This window comes from Rutilus rutilus, assembly GCF_951802725.1.
Source record: "Rutilus rutilus genome assembly, chromosome: 18".
Lineage (NCBI taxonomy): Eukaryota > Metazoa > Chordata > Actinopteri > Cypriniformes > Leuciscidae > Rutilus > Rutilus rutilus.
The window spans coordinates 16151485-16178944 of record NC_140231.1 but is presented as its reverse complement, the minus strand read 5'-3'; the positions used below and the strand labels follow the sequence as shown (position 1 = coordinate 16178944).

General features: G+C 37.8%; 1 protein-coding gene across 2 annotated transcripts in view; it reads left to right on the top strand.

The window, feature by feature from the left end:
• The first annotated feature begins 1905 nt into the window (after positions 1–1905).
• Positions 1906–27460, top strand: part of ppp3ca (protein phosphatase 3, catalytic subunit, alpha isozyme) — a 52437-nt gene continuing 26882 nt past the window's right edge. The window contains exons 1-2 of one of the 2 annotated variants that reach the window (XM_084388099.1): positions 1906–2179; positions 23687–23887. In XM_084388099.1, the coding sequence (XP_084244225.1) occupies positions 2125–2179; positions 23687–23887 (256 nt within the window). In that variant the 5' untranslated portion in view covers positions 1906–2124. The remainder of the gene's footprint in view (positions 2180–23686; positions 23888–27460) is intronic. The other variant, XM_084388098.1, reaches the window with a different exon arrangement.

Sequence of the window (27460 nt, the reverse complement as noted above, 5' to 3'; positions counted from 1 at the left end):
GCACATTTTAGTGAAAAATACAATTTCTAATATCTGTTTGAATCTGTACTTCAGTATGCTCTGAACACAGTGTACAAATCAACTTGAATGTGGCAGCAGAATATTACTGCACTGTGGTGGTGAATGTGGCTTGAAACTCAGCAGCTGAGTTTGTGCTCGCATAACTTTAGCCTGCCCTGACCTCTATGGGAAGAATAAGGTATTGCATTACTCTAGAAATGCACAAACAGCTCAGCCTTCTGAACCAATGGGAGTTCCCTGCAGCTGTTTTTCACCAGTAAGGAAAATAATGTGATGATCACATTCACAAATCAGCCTTAGCTGTTGTTTAACTTTTTATTTATCTTACAATATGTACCATACCATTACCTCTGTCCATTACTACCGTACATTCTGTGATTTTGATTATTGCATTTTATGTTTTATTTTTGTTTAATACCACAGTTTTTTGTGAAGTACCAATAACAGTAATAAGTTGTATTTTTCAATTTAGGTTGAATCTCCATAGCCCTGCTAAAAAAAAAGCTTAAACCAACTTGGTTTGCTCATCTTTGGTCTGTTCTAGAGTGGTTTGAGGGCACCTTTCAGCTGGTCAGCTTAAACCAGCTTAGGCTGATTTAAGCTTTTTTCATCAACTCTTGTTTAATAGGCAACACTGAAATACCATATGTAGCTTACTACAATCATTTAAACAAAAATCGTTCTGTCTTTTGCCTTATGTCTCTTTTTTTTTTACACATAGGCTACCAAATTATCAGTTTTAGTAATTACAGTATACTGTAAAAAAATATATATATATATACTGTACAACATGTTTTTACATTGCTTTAACTCATCAAAATAAGTTAAGCAATTTTTAACTTTTTTATTTTATACAAGATTCAACTCTTTTTTTTAAAATAGGTTTAATGTAGGCCTAATTTAAGTTGAAATAACTTAAACATCCAATTTGATTGAAAGTTTAAGGCAGCAACTACTTTTACAGTGATGAACAAAAACATATTTTAGATTGTCACAATCGTTTTTAAAGTATTCATAACTTTTGTTTCAAAATATACCACATCCATTAAAGTTAAACTATTCTGTATTTTTAATGCCTTAGTTATTATTACAGACAGTTATTTTTAAAGTGGCGTATATAATTGTGATCATTATCCAACTCCGCGTCACCAGCTAACAATTTTTGGTTCCCAGAACGTTCTATGAATGTTTTTGCATTGCTTTAACTCATCAAAATAACTTAAACAATTTGTAACTTTGGAGCTGCTGATGGAGTGGAGGCGGCAGAGAGAAGGTTGTACAAGATTCAACTCATAATGTAGCCTAATTTAAGTTGATTATACTTAAATATATATATATATATATATATATATATATATATATATATTTATTTTTTTTGGTGGAAACGATTGTCGCGATTACAAAGTATTCACAACATTTGCTTAAAAAAATATATAGGCTACCACATCCATTGTAACTATAGGCATACCTTAATATATTCTGTATTTTTAATGGTTTGGTTATCACAGAACTTTCCCCCTAACCTACCCGTAACGTTCTATCAATCTATTTTCATCATATATTAATAAAACTCACCACTCCTAATGATGATGGTACGTGGGACGATGTCACACATGATGCGGGACACATTCGTCCAGAGCAGACCTGAGTTGCATTTCAACTTGATTATCAGTCATGACGATGAGCGAGCGACGCCTTCTCGGGAAAGCCCTTCACCTCCACCTGATGGCAGCATCACGCAGCCCCTTCACCCGGGTGCGTGCGTGGGAGTTCCCCGCTTCGCCATGTCGGGGTGGTGCAACGCGCTGAAAGGATCTCCCGAGCGCGCCCTCTCTCTCTCTCTCTCTCTCTCTCTCTCTCTCTCTCTCTCTCTCTCTACCGCCCCCACCCCATCAGCAGCTCCATCCTCCCCCTCACGACAGTCTCAGTCTCAGCAACAGCAGCAGTATCGTCCTCCTCCACCCTCTCCAGCATTATCCGGCGGTGAGACACGGAGTAGACGCATCCAAGTGATGCCACTGCACCAACCGAAAACACGCCGAGAATAAAGCGCTTCTTCTGCGAGGAGGGAGAAACACATTCGCCTGGAGACATCCACTGCCCATGAAGATGTCTAACGCTGACATGGTCTTGAACTCCACCGATCGGATAGTGAAATGTAAGTGCATAATCCCCCCCCCCCCCCCCCCCTTCTACCTGCATCTTTCATTTGTGACCAGTGTTAAATATGGATGTCGTGCCGTTATTTATGTGCTGTTTCTTAAAATGTTGTCACAGCTAATTAAGACGTTTCGATCGCATTTATTAATGTTTAGGACTGAGATGCGAGATTTTCTCAGCTATGGTTTGATGTTAATTGAGTCGCGGGCAGGAAGAGGGAGATGTGTTAAAAAGGCAGATCCAGTGGAGGCGGTGATGCAGCAGGATTTTAAGGTGGCATCACGCAGCTCTTCCTGTATTCTTCAGAGATAATGAAGCAATAAGGGTTTTCAGTTCGTTTTTAGCTGTTTGCTTTCAGGGGGAAGCCTCCAGTCTGAAGGTAAATCATTCGAGCTGGAAACTGTCACGCCCCCGTTGCGTCTGATTGATTTTCTTACATTTACTGGTCACGTATCGCACATTCATATTCTCACAGGAACATAAAAGCAGAGACTCAATTACACGCGTCACGGTCTTATATAGAAACTACACTTCTGTTTAATTGAAGGTGCATGCAAAAGGCTTGAAAGGTTGAGAAATAGTATCAACGTACGTAATACGCACGCGCGCGGACACACTCAATAAATGTGTTTTTTCACTTGAAGCAAAGTAGTCTTTTCCTTTATTCTCTTGTCAGGGTGCACTAGAATGCTTCGTTTGCATGTTAAAATCTCACAAATTTGATGCCCCCAGATGCCCCCCGGTTTCACAGACAAGGCTTAAACTAGTCCCAGACTAAAATGCATGTTTGAGCTGTTTTAACTGAAAGCAATTTGCACTGACATATCTTAAAATATGCACAATCTCAAGATTATACTTCAATTGAATTAAGGCCTTATCCTGGTTTAATCTAAACCCTATCTTTGAAACCAGGCCACAGAAAAACATGAAAAACATAAAAGCTACACAAACAGCTTCAGTAGGGTCAGCAGTTAAACTTAGTGCATCCAGGCCAATAGGTGTCAGTATACAGTCTTAAACCACTAGTTGTATTGGGATGAGTAAGGTCATATAAATGTAAACAACAATTTACAAATGTAGGCCTACCTTTAATCCATTTCTGTCTTCGAAGTTAAGGAACATAAATGCTTGAGTTTTTAATTAGACATGTCATTTATTTTAAACTGGTTTATTTTATTTGCATTACTTGGGGTGTTGGCTTGCACTGATGCGATATCATCTGACCCTGCCATGACAGATAATGGATCACCTTTTTACATTTGTACTATCATGGAATTCTCCCTTCTCCTCTGAGATCTCCATTGATGGATATATTATATATTTTATAATACTAATAGGTTTGTGTAGAATTGCAGACTCTGGAGGTATTCAGCCTCCTCAAAACAGTCAAACCCCAATGCTGGTCTGTGTCTTGTGTTTTTTTGTTTGTTTTTTTGCACAAATTAACACTTCAGCCTAGCTGGTTGATTTGAATTGCAAAAATCTGTGGGCCTGTGAACTTTTGAAACAATTTAATTTGCATGCTAATGTGGCCACATTTGAATGTGTTTTCTACTGTGTTGTTTTGATAAATAGTATTAACACTTTAAACATCCCTTGTGTCAAAGACATAGTTCACCCAAAAATGAAAATTCATTCATCATTTACAGACATCCCACTTCTCCCGGAAGGTCCTGGAGTCTCCCGAATATTGATAGCGGCTCCCTGATGCCCGCAAATTATATACAATATCCCGTAAATCGAGTGTGCGTGAGAGAAGCCCTGTTTCCACCTGATCTGATCTCAAATGGTCAGCCAAAACACATTACCGTTTTCACCTGGTATTATCATGCCTTTCAAATGTGTCTTCTGTGACCTCTTGCGTTTGGCTTTTATTTTACACTACATCACTTTCACATTTGGCACACGAATACAAAAGGAACAAACTCGTATTACGCGGCTTACGCAAATGCTTATGATAACTATAATAGGCCTGTAATATAACAGTAGGTAGGGATGCACCGATATGAAAATGTTGGCCGATACCGATAACCGATAATTATTTACATTTGAAAGCCGATAACCAATATATTGGCCGATAAATTTAAATCCACATTTTTATATAATTTTTGAGAGCCTGATTACAAAAACAAAAGTCTCACCATTAAAAGCCATGTCCCAAATACTTCAATAAATCAAACCTATACAGTACAGTAGCCTTGTTTGAATCAGTGTAAGTTTTAAAATTAATTTTACCCTCCTATAGCCTATATGACAGACTTGCGCTGCACATGTTGCACTTAACTGTATTTTTTCGAAGTGATTCCAATCATATTTCAAGCAATTTAAAACTATCATAGAGAACAGTGCACATCTAAAATGTCTCAGCTGAAGGAAATAATACATTTAATCGGCTTTAATATTTCTTATCGGGGCAATAACATTAAAAAGGATCATACATCGGCAAATACCAATATGGTGTGCACCCTAACAATAGGCCTATAATATAATATTCTGTTGTAATTCAATGTTCTTTTTTTTTTGTGCCATCTTTCGGGTGGGATGTCTGATTTACCATTCAAAACTCATTTGACTTTAGTTTCTTCTGTGGAGCATGAGGAGATGTTAGGCTGATTTAGGGCCTGAGTATTGTTCATAATCGCACATATCACCCTGAAGATCATTTAACTTGTTCAGTTCTGATTTGTCGACATGAATATTTTTGGCAGAACATTAGATTTTTATCTTCCTTTGAATGCAGAATCTTGTGACAAGGGCCATTAAAACTCAGGCTTTGATACAAGTCATCTGACCTCTCTAAAAGTTAAGGTTGAATTAGTCATTGCCACACGTAATGAGTCATAGCAGTGACCCCCCTCTCCCACGCAGCGGCTACCTCATAGAGGTAGTTTAGATCTGGCCGTTTTAGCCGTAATGCCATTCTCTGAACTACCCCTGTCTCCTCTTCCCCTTATGTGTAAATGAGGGCTTTCATCATCAACAAAATGCATCAATAAATAACCACATCTTAAATCCCAGTGATGAGGTTAGCTAAGCATTCATATTTAGCAGTGTGCAGCTTGCAAATACAGTAGAGAAACAAATAATGTGTCTCTGCATCCCACAGCGATCAAAGCAGGATTTCATAAAACAGTGCATGGTGTGTCATTTGCAGAGTTTCATTTACTAAGTGCAACTAGAGTTAGGCCTTTCATTTCTGCACTGGCATAATGGATTTTATGGCGCTTTCCATTTAGCGTTTTGATATGCTGGTTTATCATCTCGTCTTTTTATATGCCAAATCATTATATTGTACCCGCACTGCTAACATTCTCAAACTCGTTTCATGCTTGCTAATGAATAAGGCCTTTTGATATTTCACAAATGCAAACTCCAGTGCAAATTTACATTCTGAAAAACATTTACAGATTTGCAAAGGTGATAAGTTCAGACAGACTTGGGAAATCATGAAGCAGAAGCTGAACATCGTGGCTGTTCTGTGGTTGTATTCATTCTTTACAATTTACACAATTATTATTATTATTATAGTATAATTAATACTATAGTTTATTTTATATTTCTGTTTAGTGTTTATATATTCATATATTATCATATAATATATTATAAGGACTGCATCTTTTACATGCAGTAATTGCTTTACAATAATAACATAGTTCTCTTGTTAATATTATCTTCCCTATAATTACAATGCAATCTATTTAATCTCTTGAGTCTTCCATTTTCACTTAAAATTGAAAGAACACATTGTCCACAATTTGAACTAAAGTTATGTCTGCATTATTATATATCCTTTATTTTAATATATATATATATATATATATATGAAGACTTCAGATGCAAAAGCCTCTAAGTGCCATCAGGAATTTTCTTATAATGATCATTTTTATCAAGTTTGTATGTTTATGTTCAGTTATTTCACTTTAATGGCAATGAAAATGATCTATTAATTGTCATTAAACTGAAATTACTGAACCTAAATATACAAGCTTCATAAAAATGCACATTTTATAAGAAAATTTCAGATGGCACTTAGAGGCTTTTGCATCTGAAGTCTTCATATATACATAATATAATGAAATATTATTGTAATTATTAATGATTAATAATATATAAAACGATAACAATATAAAGATTCAGTGAATATAAATAGATGATTCTTGCAAAACAAACCCAGACCCCTCAAAAAGAGGGGGAATTACATTGATCACATGAAGCATGTTTTTCCTGCACTTTTTTATTGTTAGTCTATATGTCTGTACACAATGTGTCAGAAGGGCACACAACTGTAGTTACAATATTACCTTATTTACCAAAATACTGAGGTATAGCAATACTAATGTATCACAATTACACTGCTTAACACTATGACTGACTGAAGATTAATTCTTTATTTGAATGTCTACTGAGAGTGAATGAGTCAAATTAGCATTTTGTTTTACTTGCAAAGTCATTTTAAACAAATTGATTGATACAGACTCTATCGAATCAGTTAGGCACAATACTAAATGTTGATGTAGATAGTGTTTCAGGGCAGTTTAGTGTAGTTATCAGACAGAGAAGAAAGACAGCGTACTTCCAACTTACAGCATGTCAATCAGTGCCTTAAAAGTGTCTTAAAGCCCAGAAGAGGAAGGTCAAGTGTTGCTTCAGCTTCTGAATGCCCACTTGCCCACTCGTGGTTCTGGGTTGCCTACATGCCAGGCTTAGAACGGCCTACTTTAGTGAGTCCAATTCTAGGACATTAACTGTGTTAGTTCTGATGGGGCTTTGGTGAGCCACATGGGGCTCAAGAGGTATTGTCAGGATATAAACGGGACACCCAGAAAGGTGAGTCACCTAGCGGTGGTGGTTCTCTGGGTCATGTTCTGATTAGGACATATGGAGATTACTACAATTAGTGTTGTTACAATGCTGTTGACCTGACATGGTCATGGCTTACAACTAAGAAATGTTGCTGAGTAAGCTGTGCTGTTGTTTCTACTGTGACAACCAACTTTGCTTTGAAAGTGTAGCAAGTATATTTTCTAGGTAAAAGAACACGTTACATTATTTCATTTTATGGGGAAAAAACAAATGTTAGTTATGCTTGAACCATATCAGTTACTGGCTGATATTACATATATTTTTTATTGATCGGTACTGGTCGATATTGGATATTCAATTGTGCAAAAATGTGCATGGTAGTTTCCTCTATTTTTACATTTAGATTACCTTGAATGTCATTAAATAATTGTTTTTTAGTGTTTTGTTTTTAATTCATTTGGATAAATGATTGCCATTTGTCGGTTATCATCCATAACTTGAAATGAATCATCATCATATGGGGATTGGCCAGAATTTTAATACTGATGCATCCCTAATCACTGCTATAATGCTCAGGTGTTGTGGGTGGTTGCCAAGGCTTTACAGTTGCTATATGTTCTTAGATTCATTTTTAGGGCATTCACTATACGGTTGCTATGATTTTTTGTCATCTCATTTTTTTAAGACTGGCCATCATTTTTTATGTTTTATGTTACAAAAAACGGTCAACGGTGAAGTACAACATGTTCCTGGATCAACATCTTTGTTGATCATGGATCAACATTCCAATCAACCAATCGGATTTGAGGGCCATGTTTACAGTTTATGTCAAGTTTCGGCTTACAACCAGGGTTAGGTGCTTCTACATCAGTTTTATTCATCTATCATCTATTCATCTCAGGGATAAGTTATGGGCAGTGTTAGATTTAGGGGTAGGGAGAGGGTTAGGACAGGAATGTTGTTCCAGGATCAAAATTCGAGAATCTTATTGCTTATCAATAAAACATAATTTGAGGTACCATTCATGTCTGCAATGTCAATATTCAGAGTTACTATTTAACTAACCCCTAGTATGATCAATATAGCATTTTTGATTGTGTTTATTAAACCCACCCAAACAAATGCTCTGTCATTTAAGCTTCGGTTTCTTTGTCGGTTGATTCAGATAGCTCAGCATTGAGCCTTCTCTGGCCATATTCATCGTATACATTTTTAATGAGTTAATAAGCCTGTGTTTTCCCTTTGAATTAGTCTGATCCCTTGGGCTATTCATTGAGTGATCATCCAGAACTGTTGTTCAAGCAATAAGCTCAAAGCAAAATATGAGCATAATCTGATAGAGAGATGAAGGAGTCCATTCAGAGGCAATGGTGGCAGGTGCACAAGGGTGGACGGTGGTAAGGTGGAGTAATTACTGACAGAATTAAAAGAGACGAGATGGATGTTGGGGATCTGCTTGCCTGATATGTACATGCAGGCTTTATATAGTAGTGTGGGTGAATTATTTAAGCATTGGGTTGCAGCAATGTTTCAGTTCACATGGCTCTTACATAACAACACTTCCCTAAGGTCTACTGATGAGATGGAGAAGAGGAGGGAGATGAGGGAATAAAGAAGAAAAGATGAAAGAAAGGATGAACAATCTTAATGCCTATTCACACCAATGTGAATATTCAGTGGAAGGCCAGTGTTGAATAAAAACAGTAGGTTCCTATAGGCTTGTGCTTAACAAGATTCTTACTCATATTCTTGCTGTAATATGAATTAGAATTTTCCCCATAAACAGTTGTTGATGTAAAATGAATAATAAATATAATTAAGCTTCATGTTGAAATTATGATGTTGACTGTGTGCGTCATCTGTTGTAGCATTCAGCACCAATGTTGCACCAAGAGAGTATTTGTTTATCACTTAGTCCAACAAATATTTGTTGAGGTCTTGGTGTACCTTTGACTAAAATAGGTATTTCGAGAAGGGAAACTGAAAAAGGGAATGGGGGATGTGTGTGTGTGTGTGAGAAGACTGGAGAGGTGTAAGACAAAGACGTTTCCTTGGAGAAAGGTGGACAACAAAAGGGAATATGAAGAACGTGAAGAGAAAGGCTGAAGTAGATAGGCAGGGCATAGGAGAGAGGGGGAGAAAAATAAGACAAGAAGTAGAGACAGAAGGAGAGCCACGCATGAGAACGCTTGTAAATTGCACGTATACATGACAGGTCTGTGGATGAAGGCTGGAGCTGTCTCAGCGTCTGCTTGTTACAGCAGTCCTGCTTCAACACACACACACACACACACACACACATCAAACAAAAACACATACTTCCAGTAGGTGACAAACAGTATGTGACAAAAGAAGTATGTCAGAATTCACAGTACTCATAAAACAGTATGCAAAAAGAAACCCAGATAACCTACTACTCCCAGTGAGATTCTGAAATGTGGACACTTTACTATCCCATGAGGCCACGGGAGAGGATTTGTGAATGGCAGTGAAGCGACGCAACTGATGATGGCAACATGGCGAATGTTGTATGTCTACATGTAGGGCCGTGGCATTGGGCTAGTGAATATTTCTCAGGGTATGTTGGTTGACTTTTTAGAGTTAATTTCAAAAGTTATAGTCTGCTCTTTATGGCGCTTACATCATGTCGACATTGAATCTGTCTTACGTCACATCATTTCCCACCCTCTTCTTGTCGTTTTTCAGCTGTCCTAGCAAACAAACAACAACAAAAAAACAGCAAAAAAAACTCTTAATGGTCTGACTCTGAGCTGTAGTTGAGCGGGCATGCATTATGGTCAACACATGTTACCATATGGGAGATGCAGGTTTTATTCTAGCCTGCATGATTTCTCCCCATAATTTCCTTTTAAAATAAAAGTGTACAAATCCAAAAAGTAATTTAAAAAAACCTTCCAAATAAGGCTGCGCTATACTGTAAAAAAAATGGACATTGCAATATTTTGTTTTCTGAGATTGATATTACGATACAAAAAAATAAATACAGAAACGTTGACCTGATGAATAGCTATATTTGAAAGGAATTAATTATTCTAGAATGATTGGGGTGAGGCGACTGCATTTGTATAGAAAATAAAAATAATTAAAAAAAGCTGAACAACTTTTTCTTCTTTTTTTTTTTACTTTAAAGGCACAATATGTAACTTTTTTGCTTTAAAAATAGCAAAAATCACTATATCTATGTTATATATATTTTTTAGTTGTGTACTTACATTATCCCGACTGTTTCCAACAACTTTCAAACCAGGAGAAATTTGTAATTTAATTCGAAGACACGTCCCATTTCTTTATTTCCGTTTTGTCGCCGTCAATGGCGTCATATCCGCGTTGTCCCTGGTTTCCGCTCGTACTGCCATAGCAACCAGAGCCCTCTGATAGTAACCAAGGCGACTGACGTGGACAACTGTGTAGTTCGCAATGTCTATTTGCACGCTGTTGTTGTTTCGTTCAAACATTATGGACCATGGCAAGCAGACTTTGGATAAAAAAGGAGAACTAAAACGAGAATCAATATCAGCGCGGTGTTTTCGAGATGCCTAAAGCTCCACGTCCGAGACTTCGACCGCTCCTACATGTACTTTATTAAACAGGTGAGCACATTTACATAAAACTAATCAATGTTTTATAGTTCAACAATGATAAAATGTTAGAATATGATCTGTATGTTATTCTAATGTTGATCTAGCTTACTGCTAGTCTCATACAGACAAACTAACACATACATTTCAACACATTCAAATGCAGTTTAGTGTGCTAGTGTAATGTTAGACCAAGTGAAACAGCGCTGCGTTACCTCACAAGTTAAATTTGTCAAATAAACTGACCTGTGAGTAGTAATTCTAAAGCACTTGCGTGTAGTTCGGAAGAATGTCCATATTCCTTTTGTATCCGCGGGACTCGCGTCGCGTGTGGAGCTGATAGCTGTCTCTTAGCAATCCCGACCTGCTTAATATCACAGTCATGATAAAAACATCGATATATTTACTCATCCATAAACATTATTAGATCGGTCGGCTTGACGTTGACGACAAGATCCATAATTCTTAGCAAATGTTGCGTCATCAAACTACGCCTTTGTTATTGTAAGAGGTTAGCGACCCCTAGCGGCGAAAAAATTACGTACTGTACGTTTAAAGACATTTATGAGTGTGAAACATCCTTTTAGGACTGAATGATTTGTAAAACATTGAGTGTTCACAATTGGATTTACTCTTAACAAGACCTAACTCAAAACTCTTTCAGTAACTAAAGTGAACAGTCTTTTCACTTGAATTTTCATAGGCCTCATTCCCTGTTTTAGGCCCATTCAATATGACTATAAAATATTATTTGTTTAATATTGTGATTAGTATTAATTAAAAATATTAAACAAAATAAGAAATAATTCAATTGCACCAAGTCAAAATTGAATTGTTGAGAGAGAAAAAAAAAGATACATTTTATTATTACATTCAAAAATAATGTAAAATACCGGTAAATAAAAACAAAATGTTTACAACGTTATAAACACTATAAACATGTATTTATTGTACATGTATCCCTTACTAATGCCCGCCATGCCCGCTCTGGCCCAGCCCCTGCCCCCCCCCCCCCATTCTCATACCAGTCAGCCGGGCCAGGCAGCCACACTAACTCCATCTCTTTCATCTCTCCTTTCTCCAGCATATTGGCTTTTCATGCATGGGTTGTGCTCAGGCCTGCAAGCTGCCACAGCCCATAAACACCACGTACGGGCTCGGCACACTTCAGGTCTGTGCATCTTGCGAGGACCACTGACGCATTTCGACACAAGCGGTGCTCATGTTTTGGGTCGAGTCTCATGAAGCAAGTGCTCTCAATTCTGGTTGCCAGATCTATTTAGTTATGAGTATTATTTTTTGTAATCCAAACAACAACCGAGGTCGGACACAACAGCATTGGGACCGCAGGGCGTTAGTCTGAATCACTAGTCCGGAGTGATTCCTAGCTGCGCTGCTTCACGCCGCGCGCTTGATCCCGCTAGAGTTAATGTGGTAGACACTGTGGAGGCTGTTATGTAATTCAGTTTCTTCAGTTATTAATAATGTCCTGTCAACATGTCCACTTCTCTCTGTTCTTTTTAACAGGCTTCACAGCTCTCCGTCACCTCTGAAATACCTGAAATGGTACACTGATAAAAGATCCGCTGTGCGACGTTAACGATGACAGATACAGATACATTGCGCCGATGACAGATACATTGTTAGTCTGCAGTACACAGTATATTAGTTTAAAAACATGGACAATGGGTAATGGTGAGAAGTGAATAATCTCACTGAATAGTGTCACAAGTTATTGTAAACAAGTCATGAGCAGAATGAGTAATGAAAGCTTTCTGCTCACTAGCAGCGATTGTGGGTTTGGATGATTTGGCCAAGATTACAAAGGCTGAATGATGCCATCACGTTTATGCCATCAAGTTGACATGAAAATTAACCCTATTTATCTTTTAAATGCATGTTATTGATTTTATTGGGAACAATTCACCAGTATGTTTATTTTTTTTCTTTGACACTCAATAAGCATTTAATTTCAAGGAACACATTTTTTCATTCTCTTTAAAGGATACATGTAATGGGACACCCGAAAATGAAAATTCCGTCATTAATTACTCAACCTCATGTCGTTCCAAACCCGTAAAACTACTGAAGATATTTTAAAGGGATAGTTCACCCAAAAATGAAAATTCTGTCAGTAATTACTCACCCTCATGTTGTTCCAACCCTGTAAGACCTTCGTTCATCTTCGGAACACAAATTAAGATATTTTTGATTGAATCTGAGAGCTGGATCACTCCTCCATAGGCTTCTAGGTGACCGAAACTTGCTGGCCCAGAAAAGTTATTAAAGAGATCGCTAATACAGTCCAAGTGACTACAGTGGCTCAATCTTAAGTATATCAAGCGACGAGAATACTTTTTGTGCGCAAAAAACAACAAAAATAACGACTTTATTCCACTATTCATTTCCTTCTATCTGGGCCTCGAGTTGGTTCACGTAGTGTTTTTGCGCAGCGCGTCTGTGTTGTATTTCACCACGCATCACACACATGACCAGCGTCGGCCAATAGTGAGCCTACGTGGTGACGTGTAACACAGACGCGCTAGGCTTAAACACTACGTGAACTCACTCGAGGCCCAGAGAGAAGGAAATGAATAGTGGAATAAAGTCGTTATTTTTGTTAGTTTTTGCGCACAAAAAGTATTCTCGTCGCTTTATAAACTTAAGATTGAGCCACTGTTGTCACTTGGACTATATTAACGATCTCTTTAATAACTTTTCTGGGCCAGCAAGTTTCAGTCCCTTAGAAGCCTATGGAGGAGTGAGCCAGCGCTCAGATTTAATCAAAAATATCTTAATTTGTGTTCCGAAGATGAACGAAGGTCTTACGGGGTTGGAACAACATGAGGGTGAGTAATTACTGACAGAATTTTCATTTTTGGGTGAACTAACCCTTTAATGAAATCTGAGAGATTTCTGTCCCTCCATTGACAGCTACACAACTACCACTTTGACGCCTCAAAAAGTTCATAAAGAGAACGTAAAACTAATCCATATGAATTTAGAGGTTTAGTTCAAATTTTCAGAAGAGGCTGGATCACTTTATATGATGAACAGATTGAATTTAGGCTTTTATGCACATATAAACATTGATTAGCGAACAGAAGCTCAACAAATCTGTTTGACACGCGAGAACAAACCTCATTGATTTTTAATTGATGCTGCGTAACACGAGAATGAATGTTTATATATGAATAAAAGCCTAAATTAAATCTGTTCAGCGTATAAAGCGATCATGTCTCTTCAGAAAATTTGGACTAAACCGCTCAATTCATATGGATTAGTTTTACGATCTCTTTATGAACTTTTTGAAGCGTCAAATTGTGAGTTGTGTAGCTGTCAATGGAGGGACGGAAAACTCTCAGATTTCATTAAAAATTTGTGTTTCGGAGATTAAATTAAAGTCTTATGGGTTTGGAACGACATGAGGGTGAATAAATGATAAATTTTTGATTCAAAATTATCCACGATAATATTTTTCATATCAGTTGATATTGATAATTATAATGATAATTGTCAAATCTTTATTTCTTTCAGGTTTAAAGGCAGATTTTTGCTCATGAGTGAAAGTTGTAGAAACCAGTTAATGGTTTTAAACTACCCTTTATTGTTAGAACATGAAAAATTCTTGTCAAACAGGTATCTCACAAATCCGAGGTAGAATATTCAAAACATTTATAATAAAATATTTTTTTCTACATCAAAATATGCATGAGTTTACTTAAGTAAAATCCTTTTACAGTCTATTTTCCTTAACAAAAGAAATATCTTAATAGAATTTTTTAAAAATATTTTAATATAATGTTATGCCTATGTGTTTTGTCCCTAGAAATGCACTTTTGATAGTAGCTTGAGTTGACAGTAGCAGTAGCTTGAGTTGGAATGCAGATGTAAATTTATGTTCATTAACAAAAAAAATACTCCTGAAAAAATTGAAACAACCTCATAGGGTAAAATTTAAACATTCTTACTGTTTGAGTTAGGACTCTACTTGTATTAAAATTAACCACTGGTCATCCATTGTATCATCCATTTATATCATGGTAACCAGTAACCACAGATAAAACCATGTACGCATATCGCACCTTAACTATATGGTTTCTATGGTGTTTGTTATGAAAAAAGGTAGCCTATATACATGTTTAAGTATAAATACAAATGCACAAATGCTATATCTTAATAACAAAAAGTACTGTAATGATATTCCATTACTCCTTTAATACATGTCTACATTAATAATATAATAAAATTCAATATGAATGTGCCACATTTCTGCAAAAATACCATAGAGCAGGTCAGGGATGGACTGGCCATCTGGAGCACCGGGAGTTTTCCCAGTGGGCAGCTGTACAATGTGGGCCGGCCAGTTAAGCCCTGTTCACACCGCCAGTGACTTTGTCCCTGTATGTCACTAGTCTCTGTATTTTGAAGACGCTTGTGGGCGTTCCTAGTTCCTAGATATAATTCTAATTTTAATTTAAAAATGAATGTTCATTCTAATTAGACAGTAGCAATCTGTTGTTGGAGAGTGTTGTGATATAAACTACAGCAGTGCTCAGTGCATTAAATCATTAACCAGATTAACGATCGATCAATCAACAAATTAAACTCACTCATACTGCCAAAAATTACTAAAACATCATTAGAATTTGACAAATAATACAATTTCTTGTCCCTGATAATCAACATAATGCAGGGGAAACCGTAATATGAACTGTAGCAGTGCATCATACAATTAACAACACAAACTATCAATGTATGAAACAAACTCACTAAGACTGTACAGTAGTATGTAGTAAAGCACTATATAAATGCCTCATTTATCTGCGGCGAAAGCACAAGCGCCGGTCTATCTTGGTTCACAAAACCATTCAAGCTCGGAGTCAGCATGAGGAGTACCACCGTAGGTACTCAGAGACATATCATAAATTATAGGAAAGTTGCTGTCCGCTAAAATAAACTTCTCCTCCATCTTGTCTCGACACTCCACTACAGGATATAGTGACGGATCATGTGCGTTCCACTGACTTCACTCTGATTGGTTGTCGCTCCCGAAAGTTGCTCTTCATTTGCATAAAGTTCAACATATCTTTGCCGCGTCGCTGGACACGCCTACATCCTGTCGCAAACGGTCACTGTCACTCGTGTCGTCGGGAAATCGCCAGCTCACTATTGAAATGAATGGGATCATGTCGCTTTGTCGCTGGTAGTGTGAACGCTGCATTAGTGTTGCTAAAGTAAATCCATGATAAATGATGGTGATTTGTAGATTGAAAAGCCTTCTAACTGGATCGTTCATGGTACAATGTTTCTCGCGCTGCCATTTGAGGCTAGCGGGCAAATGGTACCTGTGGCGTGGTTCAAATGAGTAGCGCTGTTTACAGGATTTTTTGTATGTCCATTTTATGAGGCTTGTTCTATCAGCATATGCAAAATCTTTTAAATGATTCTGGGTCAGTTACGCATATGTTGCATGCAGTGACAATTCAGTGTGTATTTGATGTGTCATCATCGTTAGCATTAGCACAATTGTGTGCAGTCTCGTCCTAAGGCTGAAGCTCTTCTGTTAACATGATGAGGACATTGACAGCCATAGACAGTGTCATGCTGCCAGGTGTGCTTGTTGGTGAATCATGAATTGTCTAAGAGACACAACTGCTATGGCGGTGCATTTTCTGGCACACACGGGTAGGGGTTATTCCCATATTATTGTCCAATACGCAGGAGGGATGTTACCTTCAGGTTTCAGCTAAAGGTTTACTGTCAGTCACAGGCATCCAGAGCTTTCCCACAGGAGCAAATGAGGAGAGAGAGAGAGGAAGAGAGAACCTGGCTGTTCGGCATAATAGAGCCATAGATTTCACAATGTAAGACAGTCAGGAAGACAGGCAACCGTAACGGAGCTTGTTAAGATGAACGTAAGATGAGGCGAGACCACAATAGACTCATCCAAAGAGGAATGTACAGTCACGGAGTCTGATGTACAGACAAGATTTCACTTCTAATGAAAGTGAAGTTTGAATGACTTTGTGAGAAAATAAAGTGCTAGTCTAGGTTACTTCTACATGTGAGAAGAGAAATGTTCCAAAACCTACTAAGCTGGATACCTAGACAACAATTAAGACACCATTCTGCCTAATTTTGAACAAAAAACAGCATTGTATCAGTCTTTCGCTTAGATGGAAATCCCACAATGCACTGTGACTCAATAAAAAAGTTCTTTTAATATGGCAGATGACAGATATTTGATGTGTTCGATGGTTTTAGATGGGTTTTCGGGACAGAAGGCCAGTTGTTCGAGCAGTTTCTTTTAGCAGTATTTTCAGCTATTATATTTCATTTAATACTGAACAGGTCTATAGAGTTCAAAAGTGCACGCCTGCTTTTGCAGCAACCTTGGTTTTGGAAGTATTTTTCTCTTTCAGTTATACCATAGGGATTAAAAAAAAAAAAAAACGTATTTGTTAAAGAGTTATAACCCATGAACCAAGCCAGCCAGCTACGAGGTGAATCATAACATTATAAACTTTGGTTTGAAGCATAAACTTATTTAAAAGTCAGACAAAAAGACAAAGGTACAAGAAACAGAGCTTATACCTGTGTGTGGGGTAAAAGGCCTAACTTAGTTGCCACCTCATACATTTATAAGATTTTTAAATAAAATAAACCACTTTTACTTACACACAAAATCTGTTGCACCATCAATGTTCAATATAGATAGATATATATCAATGATCAATAATCATTTTAGCATAATTAGCTCAAGCTATATGTAATTCATTTTGTACATTGTCTTCTAGATGACTATGCTATGCTCTGGGTGCGCCTTGTTTTATTTAAATGTAAATACAAAGTTCTGTCATGAGACTCTAGATGGCGCAGGCTAATAGGTCCTTAACTCAATCTGCTTGCAAATCACATCATTCTCCATTGGGGTGCAGATGATTGGTTCCTGCTGTATCAGTAGCCAATGAGCTCGCTGCTCAACCTTCAAAAACTTGGTCAGCAGTAGCAGTTGCAACGTGCTTTCAGAAACCCTTCACCTTCCCCAGCTCCACCTGTATAGATCTGCTACGGGTAATTCATGTATGCTGTATTGTACAACAGCAGCATGTCTGTCTTTCTCACAGCAGTGTGTTGTAACTCATGTATGTATTGGCAGTAGTAAGTCCCGTACTTGCTCTGTAGCAGCAACAATAATAACAGCAGCAGCGTAGCAGATCTATACCGCCAAGCCCAAACACATCAACAACATTATCATTTCCATTACCATGCCAAACACTCAGAGAGTTGTCATGACAGAAATATGTGTAAATTATACACCCCTGAGGTGTATAAGAGTGTCACGCGCCAGCTTGACGTGATAATCCACAAACAGTGAGGCATGACACTGAAGAACAATGAACTCGCATTTAATAAACATCAGGAACCATCAAATACAAACACCTGCTTGAAACATTAATATAAGACAATGAGCAGATGATAACTGAGGGTATAAATACACAAGATGACAAGGGGCTTAATGAAGGACAGGTGATTAGTTATACTGGTAACAAAGAAGGGTTGCTATGGAAACTAACAAAAGAAATGAACTAGGCACAGCAAGACAACAGAATATCAAAATAAGAGTCCATGAAACAGAGACACAGGGAATCGTGACAAAGAGCAGGATGCCTTTCTCCTTTTATTTTTTATTTTTTGCCATAGCGCACCGTGATTTATTGTTTATTAGCTCCAGAATGAAATATTTTGGTGTGTTTATGGTATACATAGAGAAGGAAAGAGCTGCTGCAGACCTGTACATTGGAGATTTAGTCCCAAATCACAGTGTATACTGTGTCTGAACCGGCCACACTTCAGTAGTCACCGGCTGTTGCTCGGCAACATACACCACAGTCCAACATCTTGTGAAGTGAAGAGCTAAGCTGCTGTTTTCCATCTCACCCTTGAACCACTCTCTTTCTCTCTCTATTCATTTTGCTCTCCATTCCTCCCTACGGAGACTGTTGTTCATTAGGCATTTCACACATTCTCCTGTTTCTCTCTTGTCTATTCTGCCTATTAAGTTTCTTCTCACTCCGATAGGCCACGCGTTGTGCTCTGGACCATCTCATTATTGTTCATATTTACACAAACTGCCTTTCTATCTTGTAATCTTTCTGTCTTTCAGGATGCTGTTAGAGTGCGTCTCAGCCCTCTAGAGTATTGGGAGAAGGCGAAGATGGGGACAAATAGGGACATTATGTTCTTGTGGAAGAGGCATTATGTTCAGATGATGCTTCTGCGTTGTGTGTCTTTCTCTCTCTCTCGCTCTCTGTCTTTCTCTCACTCACTCCGTCTGACTGTGCCGTGACGTCTTTTGGTGGACTCTCACACTGAGTCAGAAAGGTGCCAAACGATTTGTTAAAATGCTGTCACTTCGCACAAATTTGCTTCTTCAAATTGAGAAGAAAAACCCTTAAATCTTTCATTCTCCATTGTGTCTCCTAGACAAGTGCTTTCTAATTTGTGTTTTGTCTTATGAGACTCCCAGACTCGTCAAAAAGGCCACTAAATCAATGACAAACCGAAAGTGATATACTGCATTAACATTAATGAAGTAAAGAGTTTCAGAAATGAGTATCTGTCCACGCTATTAGGTATGCGGATGATTAGGCTAATCATTAAAAGATCGCAATCTTGATTCAAACATCCACTCAATCTCATTCCTAAACAACAACGATTCTCCCGTGTCTAATAAACCTTTGACAAAATCTCACCCGAACATTCAAATCTGTGTTGATGCTGAGCCAGAGAGAGCAGTTGTCATGTATAGGTATGAAACAGCCTTTTCAACCAAACACAGTATTGTTATTTCTGTGTTATATATATTCATATTATCACAGAAGAACCTGGATAAAAGTTTATTGTTCGGATATCAATACTGATGTCTACAGAAGCAATCAAAATACAGTAAATCACCTTTAGAGAGTAACATGGCGCTTAAAAAAAAACGATTGTACCGATAACATTATTACGCCACCAGGTAGCGACAACTAACTGTTAAAAAATTGATTTGTTGTTAAATCATTCATTCAAGAGATTTGTTCAAAAAACACTGATTCATCAAGTAATGAAACAAGTGAAGTATTTATTCTTATTGTCATTGAAATCATTCATTCATTCAAATTTTAAATAGACTGCAGCAAGCAAGATTTCATGAGATGGTGGTGGCTTAACTCATGAATATTAATTACCATATGTAGAAATAATTTAACATAATTATTCACTTTTCTGACAATGTTAATGTGAGTTATTGATCTGGAGATCAAGTATTTGTTCATTTCCAAGTCAAAATTGAAATGTAAACCGAAACATTACTATTACAAATGTTTGAGTTGCATTGAGAAACTTTGTAGATTTGAGTTGAGTTGAGTTGTACGTCAGTGCATTTAAAATGAATATCCATATATTTGTTGTCAATGGAGTGGATAGCAGCGAGGCGCAAAATATCTGTGTGAACATTGCCGCTGGTGCTTTCCATGAGTGATAACTACCCCAAAATGTGTTAATGCTTTATATGCTAAAGGCACAAATCTTACTAGCAGAATGTAATGGAGTTCCTGAATGTCTTGCACAGATATCTTGCGTTATAGCTGACATATGAAACATTAAGTTGTGTTCACATTCATCATTGTTCTGCAAGTTATCCACCAAAATCCACACATTTGGGAATTTTGCGTGAGGGTAAAATATTTCCCCATGCAGATTTGCCAGCTGGTTCTAGTTGGTCACCCAGATTTGTCACGTTGACCAATAGAAAGCTGATTGGTTTGACTGTGGCGTGCTTATTACATCGCTATACTATTGATAATAGACAATGAACCTTTCTTCTCCTCGAAAATTCATCTAAACGTGACAGTCTTTAGATTTGTTAACAAACAGAGGACCAAGGAAACCAAGCATGTGCGAATATGCAGAAGTAACACTAGTGCACCCACACACACTTTTTCGAACGGGCTGTTTCCTTACCGCTGTTTAAATCCTATGCAAGGCCTAGTCTCATTATCCCAGCAGCAGGAACATGAGATTTCTCATTTTTCCCCCTCAAGTCAAACATGAATTATTTAGCTTTGTGTTGATCACGTTGAGTCTCTGCCCTGAGCTTCCCTCCCCAGTTCCCCTACTGTATTTCTCTCTCTCTCTGAGCTGTGTGTGATGTTGCTAGCCTCTACTCAGCAATACAAGATGCACGTTTTGCTTACAGAATTGCCCATATCTCAGAAGTCTTGTTCTGAAATCCTGCTCTGAGAGACTATGTCATCTTGTATCTGAACAATGTTTTAGCGTTTCTTCTCAATGGCACTGTAACTACACTCCATAATTATTTCTGTACAGTGCGGAGCGAATCTTCGCTAGCATGCGCGTAAATAATTCACCATGCCAATGTTTTGTTGAAGCCAAGTCCCACATTATCAGTGTACACATTAGTGAGTCATAACGGAAAGAGACTGCATTTGCCCCAATTTTTGGTGCAGATATTGTTTTCTCTGTCTAATTTCTGAATTGAATTTTCACGCAGCTGAGGATCGGTACGTCGTCCGCTGCACCTTTATCAATTATTCAGATCCGGCTCTTTGGAAGCTTTAATAAGCAGCTTGTCAGTCAACTAACTCGTAGCAGTTCCGGCTTTGTTTTTGTGATACGAGGCCAATTTTGCTTCGCTGTAAGTGAGCTGAGCTCAATGAACAAATGATGATGTTAGGCAGCCATGGTTAAAGAAAAACTGTTTTGTGAGGAGTTTAGTTGACAGAGAGCAATTTAAGAATGGGTCACTGTGGTCAAATCATACTGGTCACTTATCTAAAAAATAAGTTAGGTCTAGTTATTTGATATTTGAAATAACTAGTTAATTGATATGTTATAGTTTATTTATTGTTAGTGGTGGTGCTTTATTTAGCATGTTAACTGCACTCTATCCAGCTGTTGCTGAACATCCTCTAAGAAACGCGTCTCATTGGGATCAAATAGCCTTTTAGACAAGCCACTAAGTAGTTGCCTTTGGAAAATATGTACATTATTGTTCAAAAGTAAGGATAAAAGTGACAGTAAAGGATTTTATAGTTACAAAAGATGTCTATTTCAGATAAATGCTGTTCTTTTGAACTTTGTGTTTGTCAAAGAATCCTGAAAACATGTTACAGTTTCCACAAAAATATGAAGCAGCACAACTGTTTTCAACATTGATAATAATAATAAATGTTTCTTCAGCAGCAAATCAGCATATTAGAATGATTTCTGCATAATCATGTTACACTGAAGACCAGGGTTATGGTTATTATAGTTAACTAAAGGATTTCATGAGATGGTGGTGGCTTAACTCATGAATATTAATTACCTTATGTAGAAATAATTTAACATAACCATTCACTTTTCTGACAACGTTAATGTGAGTTATTGATCTGGAGATCAAGTGTTTGTTCATTTCCAAGTCAAAACTGAAACCGAAACATTACTATTACAAATGTTTGAAAATAATTTAAACAATTTCAGTCCTTTTAAGTTGCATTGAGAAACTTTGTAGATTTGAGTTGAGTTGAGTTGTACGTCAGTGCATTTAAAATGAATATCCATATATTTGTTGTCAATGGAGTGGATAGCAGCGAGGCGCAGAATCTGTGTGAACATTGCCGCTGGTGCTTTCCATGAGTGATAACTACCCCAAAATGTGTTTATGCTTCACATGCTAAAGACTATCTCACTAGCAGAATGTATTAATGGAGTTCCTGAATGTCTTGCACTGATATCTTGCATTATAGATAACATATGAAACATTAAGGTGTGTTCACATTCATCATTGTTCTGCATGTTTTAGTTGCATTGTTCTGTAAAATCCAGTAACCAGCAAAATCCACGCAATTGGGAATTTAGCGTGAGGGTAAAATATTTCCCCATGCAGATTCATGCATAAACATTTTCGTTACTTGAAATAACAAAATTTAATATAATTTGAAATTATACATTATTTTAAAATAAAATATTTTCCCAGGCTAGTGTCCAGAAAATTTCTCATTTTGATTTAGTTCAACTCGGTGTACTAAAATAATTAAATCTTTAAAAAAAAACTATATAGACATAAAACAAACTAATAAAAGTGACAAAAACGCAGAACAAAATTACTAAAACTTTAACTAAAATGAAAAGAAATATGAAACATAAAAATAAAAATGAATTAAAAATATGAATTAAAAAACTATATTTGCATCTCAATGATAATAATTTTAACGTTAATATTTTTAAAGTCAGCTTTGTCATCACAGGAATAAATTACATTTGAAAAATGTATTATAATATTTTTTATGTTTCACAATAGTGCTGTTTTTTAATTTATTTATATTTTTTATACTCTATATATAATAAATGCCTTGGTAAGCATAAGAAACTTCTTTTTTTTTTAAATACCAACCCCAAACTTTTTAAAGTCCACCTGTGGTGAAAATCAAGTTTGTAATGTTATTTTTATGTCTATGTGGTGTTTTAATATGTACAAATTCAAAAGTCATCACAATTGCTGAGTATTTTAACTACTAAGGTTTCTGACGTCACAAACTACCTTGCAACCAATCACGTCAACTTGTTGTGATCGTCAACGAGTGGATCTCTGAGCTGGTGTGAGTGAGTGGAGGCGGGGCTAATTTGCATATTAATAGAACCGTGTATAGCCTACTAAATGAGTCAAGGGTGTAGAGTTACTTACATTCAAGCTATTTTAAGGCATGAAGATTTTTTTCTCAAGGAAAAACCTTTTAAATATGTCATTTTGGTGATCAAAGATAAGTTTTAAGGGATACAATTATTGTCTACAGGGGGACTTTAAGAGTATAGTTTTGCACACCACTGATGTTTTTGGGCAGCCATTTTGATTTAACAAACAGATCCTTAAACCTGTATTCAATAAACAGCTGGTATGGTCTCATAAAATATTTAAATTATAACTAATATATAGTTAGTTAGAAAATAAATCCCCACTGAAAAGTTATGCTTTTGTGCAACATAACTGATTCATTAAAGGCGACTGTAACATTCACGTTCTGATGTATTCTTTCTGTTTGTGCCCCCCTCAGCCGTTCCCTTCCCCCTGAGTCACCGCCTCACCACGAAGGAGGTGTTTGACTGTGAGGGCAAACCAAGGGTGGATCTCCTGAAAGCCCACCTCACTAAAGAAGGCAGGGTGGAAGAGAACGTGGCCCTCCGAATCATAAACGAAGGGGCCTCCATCTTACGCCAAGAGAAGACCATGCTGGACATAGAGGCACCTGTCACAGGTACTTCCTGCTTATTTTGCTCTATTGTGGCAGATTCACCTCATGCACAATTTAAAGGGTAATGTTTGCTACAAAGTGCTATGGTTTCATTTGACGTGTCTTTAAGTGACTGTGTGTGCAGTGTTTTGCAGCAGTGTGGATATATTTTCAGACATTAGTCGATAAAGAGCGTCTGTGCATTAGCATCTGTGTGTACATAATGCAGTTTGTTATCTGACACCGTCTGCATGTGTTAACTGTATATCAGTGACAACCTGCTTTGATACCGTCAGCAAACAGGACTAAAGAGTTTGAGAGAGAATGCACAATCCTGACCTCAAATACAAAAATAAACTCCAAAGCACCCGACTGGAAGTTCAAAGAATGATCAAGAGCGGAGAAAAAAACACCAAATGGCTGCAAAGCGAACAAGCGCTTAAGGTGTTTCCGTATGAAGTTTACCTGTGAAGGGAGCTGTCACTTTAAAGTTTGATCACTTTTATGCTTGCGAATGTGTGTATGTGTGCGTTTCTCAGGTATTTTAATTCCCTCCTTACCTGTCATCGCATCAACTGTGAGGTGAGAATAGAGGGAAAATAGTTTTAAATTAAAACTAGGGTAATGCACGTACCACATAAAGCATGTCTGTATCTATTCAATGGCTCGTGCGTCTCTTAATGCGAAGCGCTATTCCGCTTTTACCAGCGTCTGTGGATAATCAATAGAGTTGAGTACTTGATACCCGCGTCCATCTGCAGGAGTGTGTCAGCCGTGATTTCCGCTGTCTCATCCGCGTATGAGCCGCTTACTCCTGAAAGAAATAGGTCCTTGTGTAACTGCAGCAAAAAATAAATAAATAAAAAATAGGCAGAGATAATGGACATAGCTTGATTAATTTTTCTTTGTAATGTGATTCTGTTCACCCAAATCTCCTTCACACTGGTGAAATTGCAGTATTTGTAATGCTGTTTTAGTGTTTATTTCATTTTTAATATCTGCTACGTTGCAATTTACACAGGAAAAAAGACAAAGAAGCAACATTTTAAAGTTACTGATGTTTTGATTCAAAGAATATATGGGGAATTCAATTTATTATTTTCTTATCCTGTCGGCATATATTTTTTCTCTTGTTTTAAGCATAAATCTCACTTAATTTTGTCAGATTTATTCCTAATGTTTGCAAAATGTGTAATAAAGACATTATTTTTTATATGTATTATTATTATTATAATTGATATATTTGAATTAAAACAATAAAAGTATCTTTTTAAGATTTTGGAAAACAAGACAAAAGAAATACTGATTAAAAAGCGATTGTTTTGCAGTGTGGGAGGGCTGTAAAATTGAGACAACTTGTGTTAAAATCCCTGAAACAAAGGCTGTTTTTGGCAGCTGAAAAAGTCACACGGTCACAAGGTTCGGTGCATCAGGAGTCGCTCACTGCTGTGTAGCATTTGAGTTCACTCCGGTTCAGTCGCAGTCTCACAGGAAGAGTTCAATTCCACGGTGCACTTAGATTTGTCTGGTACAGTGCAGCTGTTAAAATCCATCAGTTGATCAGAGCGACCTACAGAGCGAGAGAGAGAGATAAAGAGAGAGAGAGAGTGGTTCTCTGCTGCAGAACACACCTACACCTCTGAGTCATCTGCATCTAACAGCTCAATATTCTCTCTGTTTCTCTAAATCTCTTCCCATCATCCAGTTCTGCTTGCACCCTGTGTGCCTGCAGTGGGTGATGTGAGAATAAGCATCCCCCCCACACACACACACACACACACACACACACACACTCACTCACTCAGCACTGCACAGTCACTGCCACACATAAAGAGAGATACTTACAATTATCACCATTTAGAGTTCACTGTGTGTGTGTGTGTGTGTGTGTGTGTGTGTGTGTGTGCGTGCTTGATTGATGTCTGTCCCTGAGCTCAGAATATTTGCCCAGATCAGCCAAAATTAGGCCAAGTGAAGTTTATGCCTGCCGATTGTCTATTATTAATATCAAAGGGATATGAAATATGCAGGAGGCACAGTGTACGAGAGGAACCGTCATTGTCAGTAGATCCGCTTCTTTTGTGATGCAACATAATGGCAAACAAAGACATATCTGCTGCCGTTTGTCACTACCTTCACCCAGCTGTATGGCCATCACCTCATGCTATTGTTAATCAAGACTGCTTACACAATCACACAGATGCACACACACACACACACACACACACACACACACACGCAGAGCGCTGGTTCAGGCCCATTCGCTTATGTTGAGAATGATTTGTGCTGCGTGCTGCTCGCTCATTAAGTCCAGCTTACATAATGGAGAGCAGAGGATGAGGAGGAGAAGAGAGGATATGAATAGAAGAGAGGGGAGAGGAGTTATGCTGAGAGGAGGAAAGAGAACATATGGGAGAATAAGAGGAGCAGGTGAGAGGGTAGATGAGAGAAGAGACGAACAGATGAGAGGAGAGGTGGGGAGGAAAGGAACTGAAAGGAGATGGTGTGAGGAGAGGAGATGAACAGATTGGAGAAAAAGGAGCAGATGAGAGAGAGAGGAGATAAGCAGATGACTGGAGAGGAGCGAGGGAAGGAGGAGAAGAGCAGATAAGGAGTGCAGAAGGGAATTAACATATGGGAGGACAAGGAGATGAAAGAAGAGGTACAAATGAGAAAGGAGGAGAGGAAATGGACATTTGAGAGTATAAGAGGTGTTAGATGGGAGAATAAGATGAACAGAGGAAAGGAGAGAAGCAGATAAGATAAGCGGGGAAAAGGGAGATGAAGAAATGACAGAAGGAGAAAAAAGAGTGGAGGAAATGGTCAGATGAGAGGATATGAGAGAGAAGAAAATAGGAGTGGATGAAAGGAGAACGATGAGAGGAGTCGAACAAATGAAAGGAGGAAAGGAGATGAACATATGAGACACAAGGAGCAGATGGAGAGGAGAAAAGAAGAGATGAACTGAGAGGAGAGAGAGAGGAACTAAGGAAAGGAGATGATGGAGAAGAGGTGAAAGAAAGGGGGGTGAATAGATGTGATCCTGTTCATCTCCAGGTGAGGAGGGGTTACAAAATAAAAAGAAAGGAGGAGATGAACACATGAGATGATGATTTGAAATGCGATAGGCAGAGATAGGCAGATTACAGTAGAGGAGGAGAAGATGAGAAAAAGATTCTGAATGAGAGGAGAGATTGAGAGAAAAGAAGAAGGGAAATGAACAGATGGTGAGCAAGGGGAGAAGAAAGACGAGAGCAGTCGAACAAATTAAGGGAGGAAATGAGATGAACAGATGAGAGGAGAAAAGAGGAGGAAGAAGAACAGAGGAGAGGAGGTGAATAGAGGACAAAAGAGGAGAACGGGGGAGATGAATCAATGAGATGATATGAGAGAAGAGGAGCAGATGAAAGAAGATAAGAACATGAATGAAAGCATGAGAGGAGAAAAGAGGAGATGAACAGATAACAGGAGTGAGAGGTGTGATCTGTTGGAGCACAGAGACAAAGATCACTGTGACACACATGGGATTCCATCAACATTCTCCTCCTCGTGTGCTCGGGTGGCATGTGACCCACACGGGAATGTGAACAGGCATGT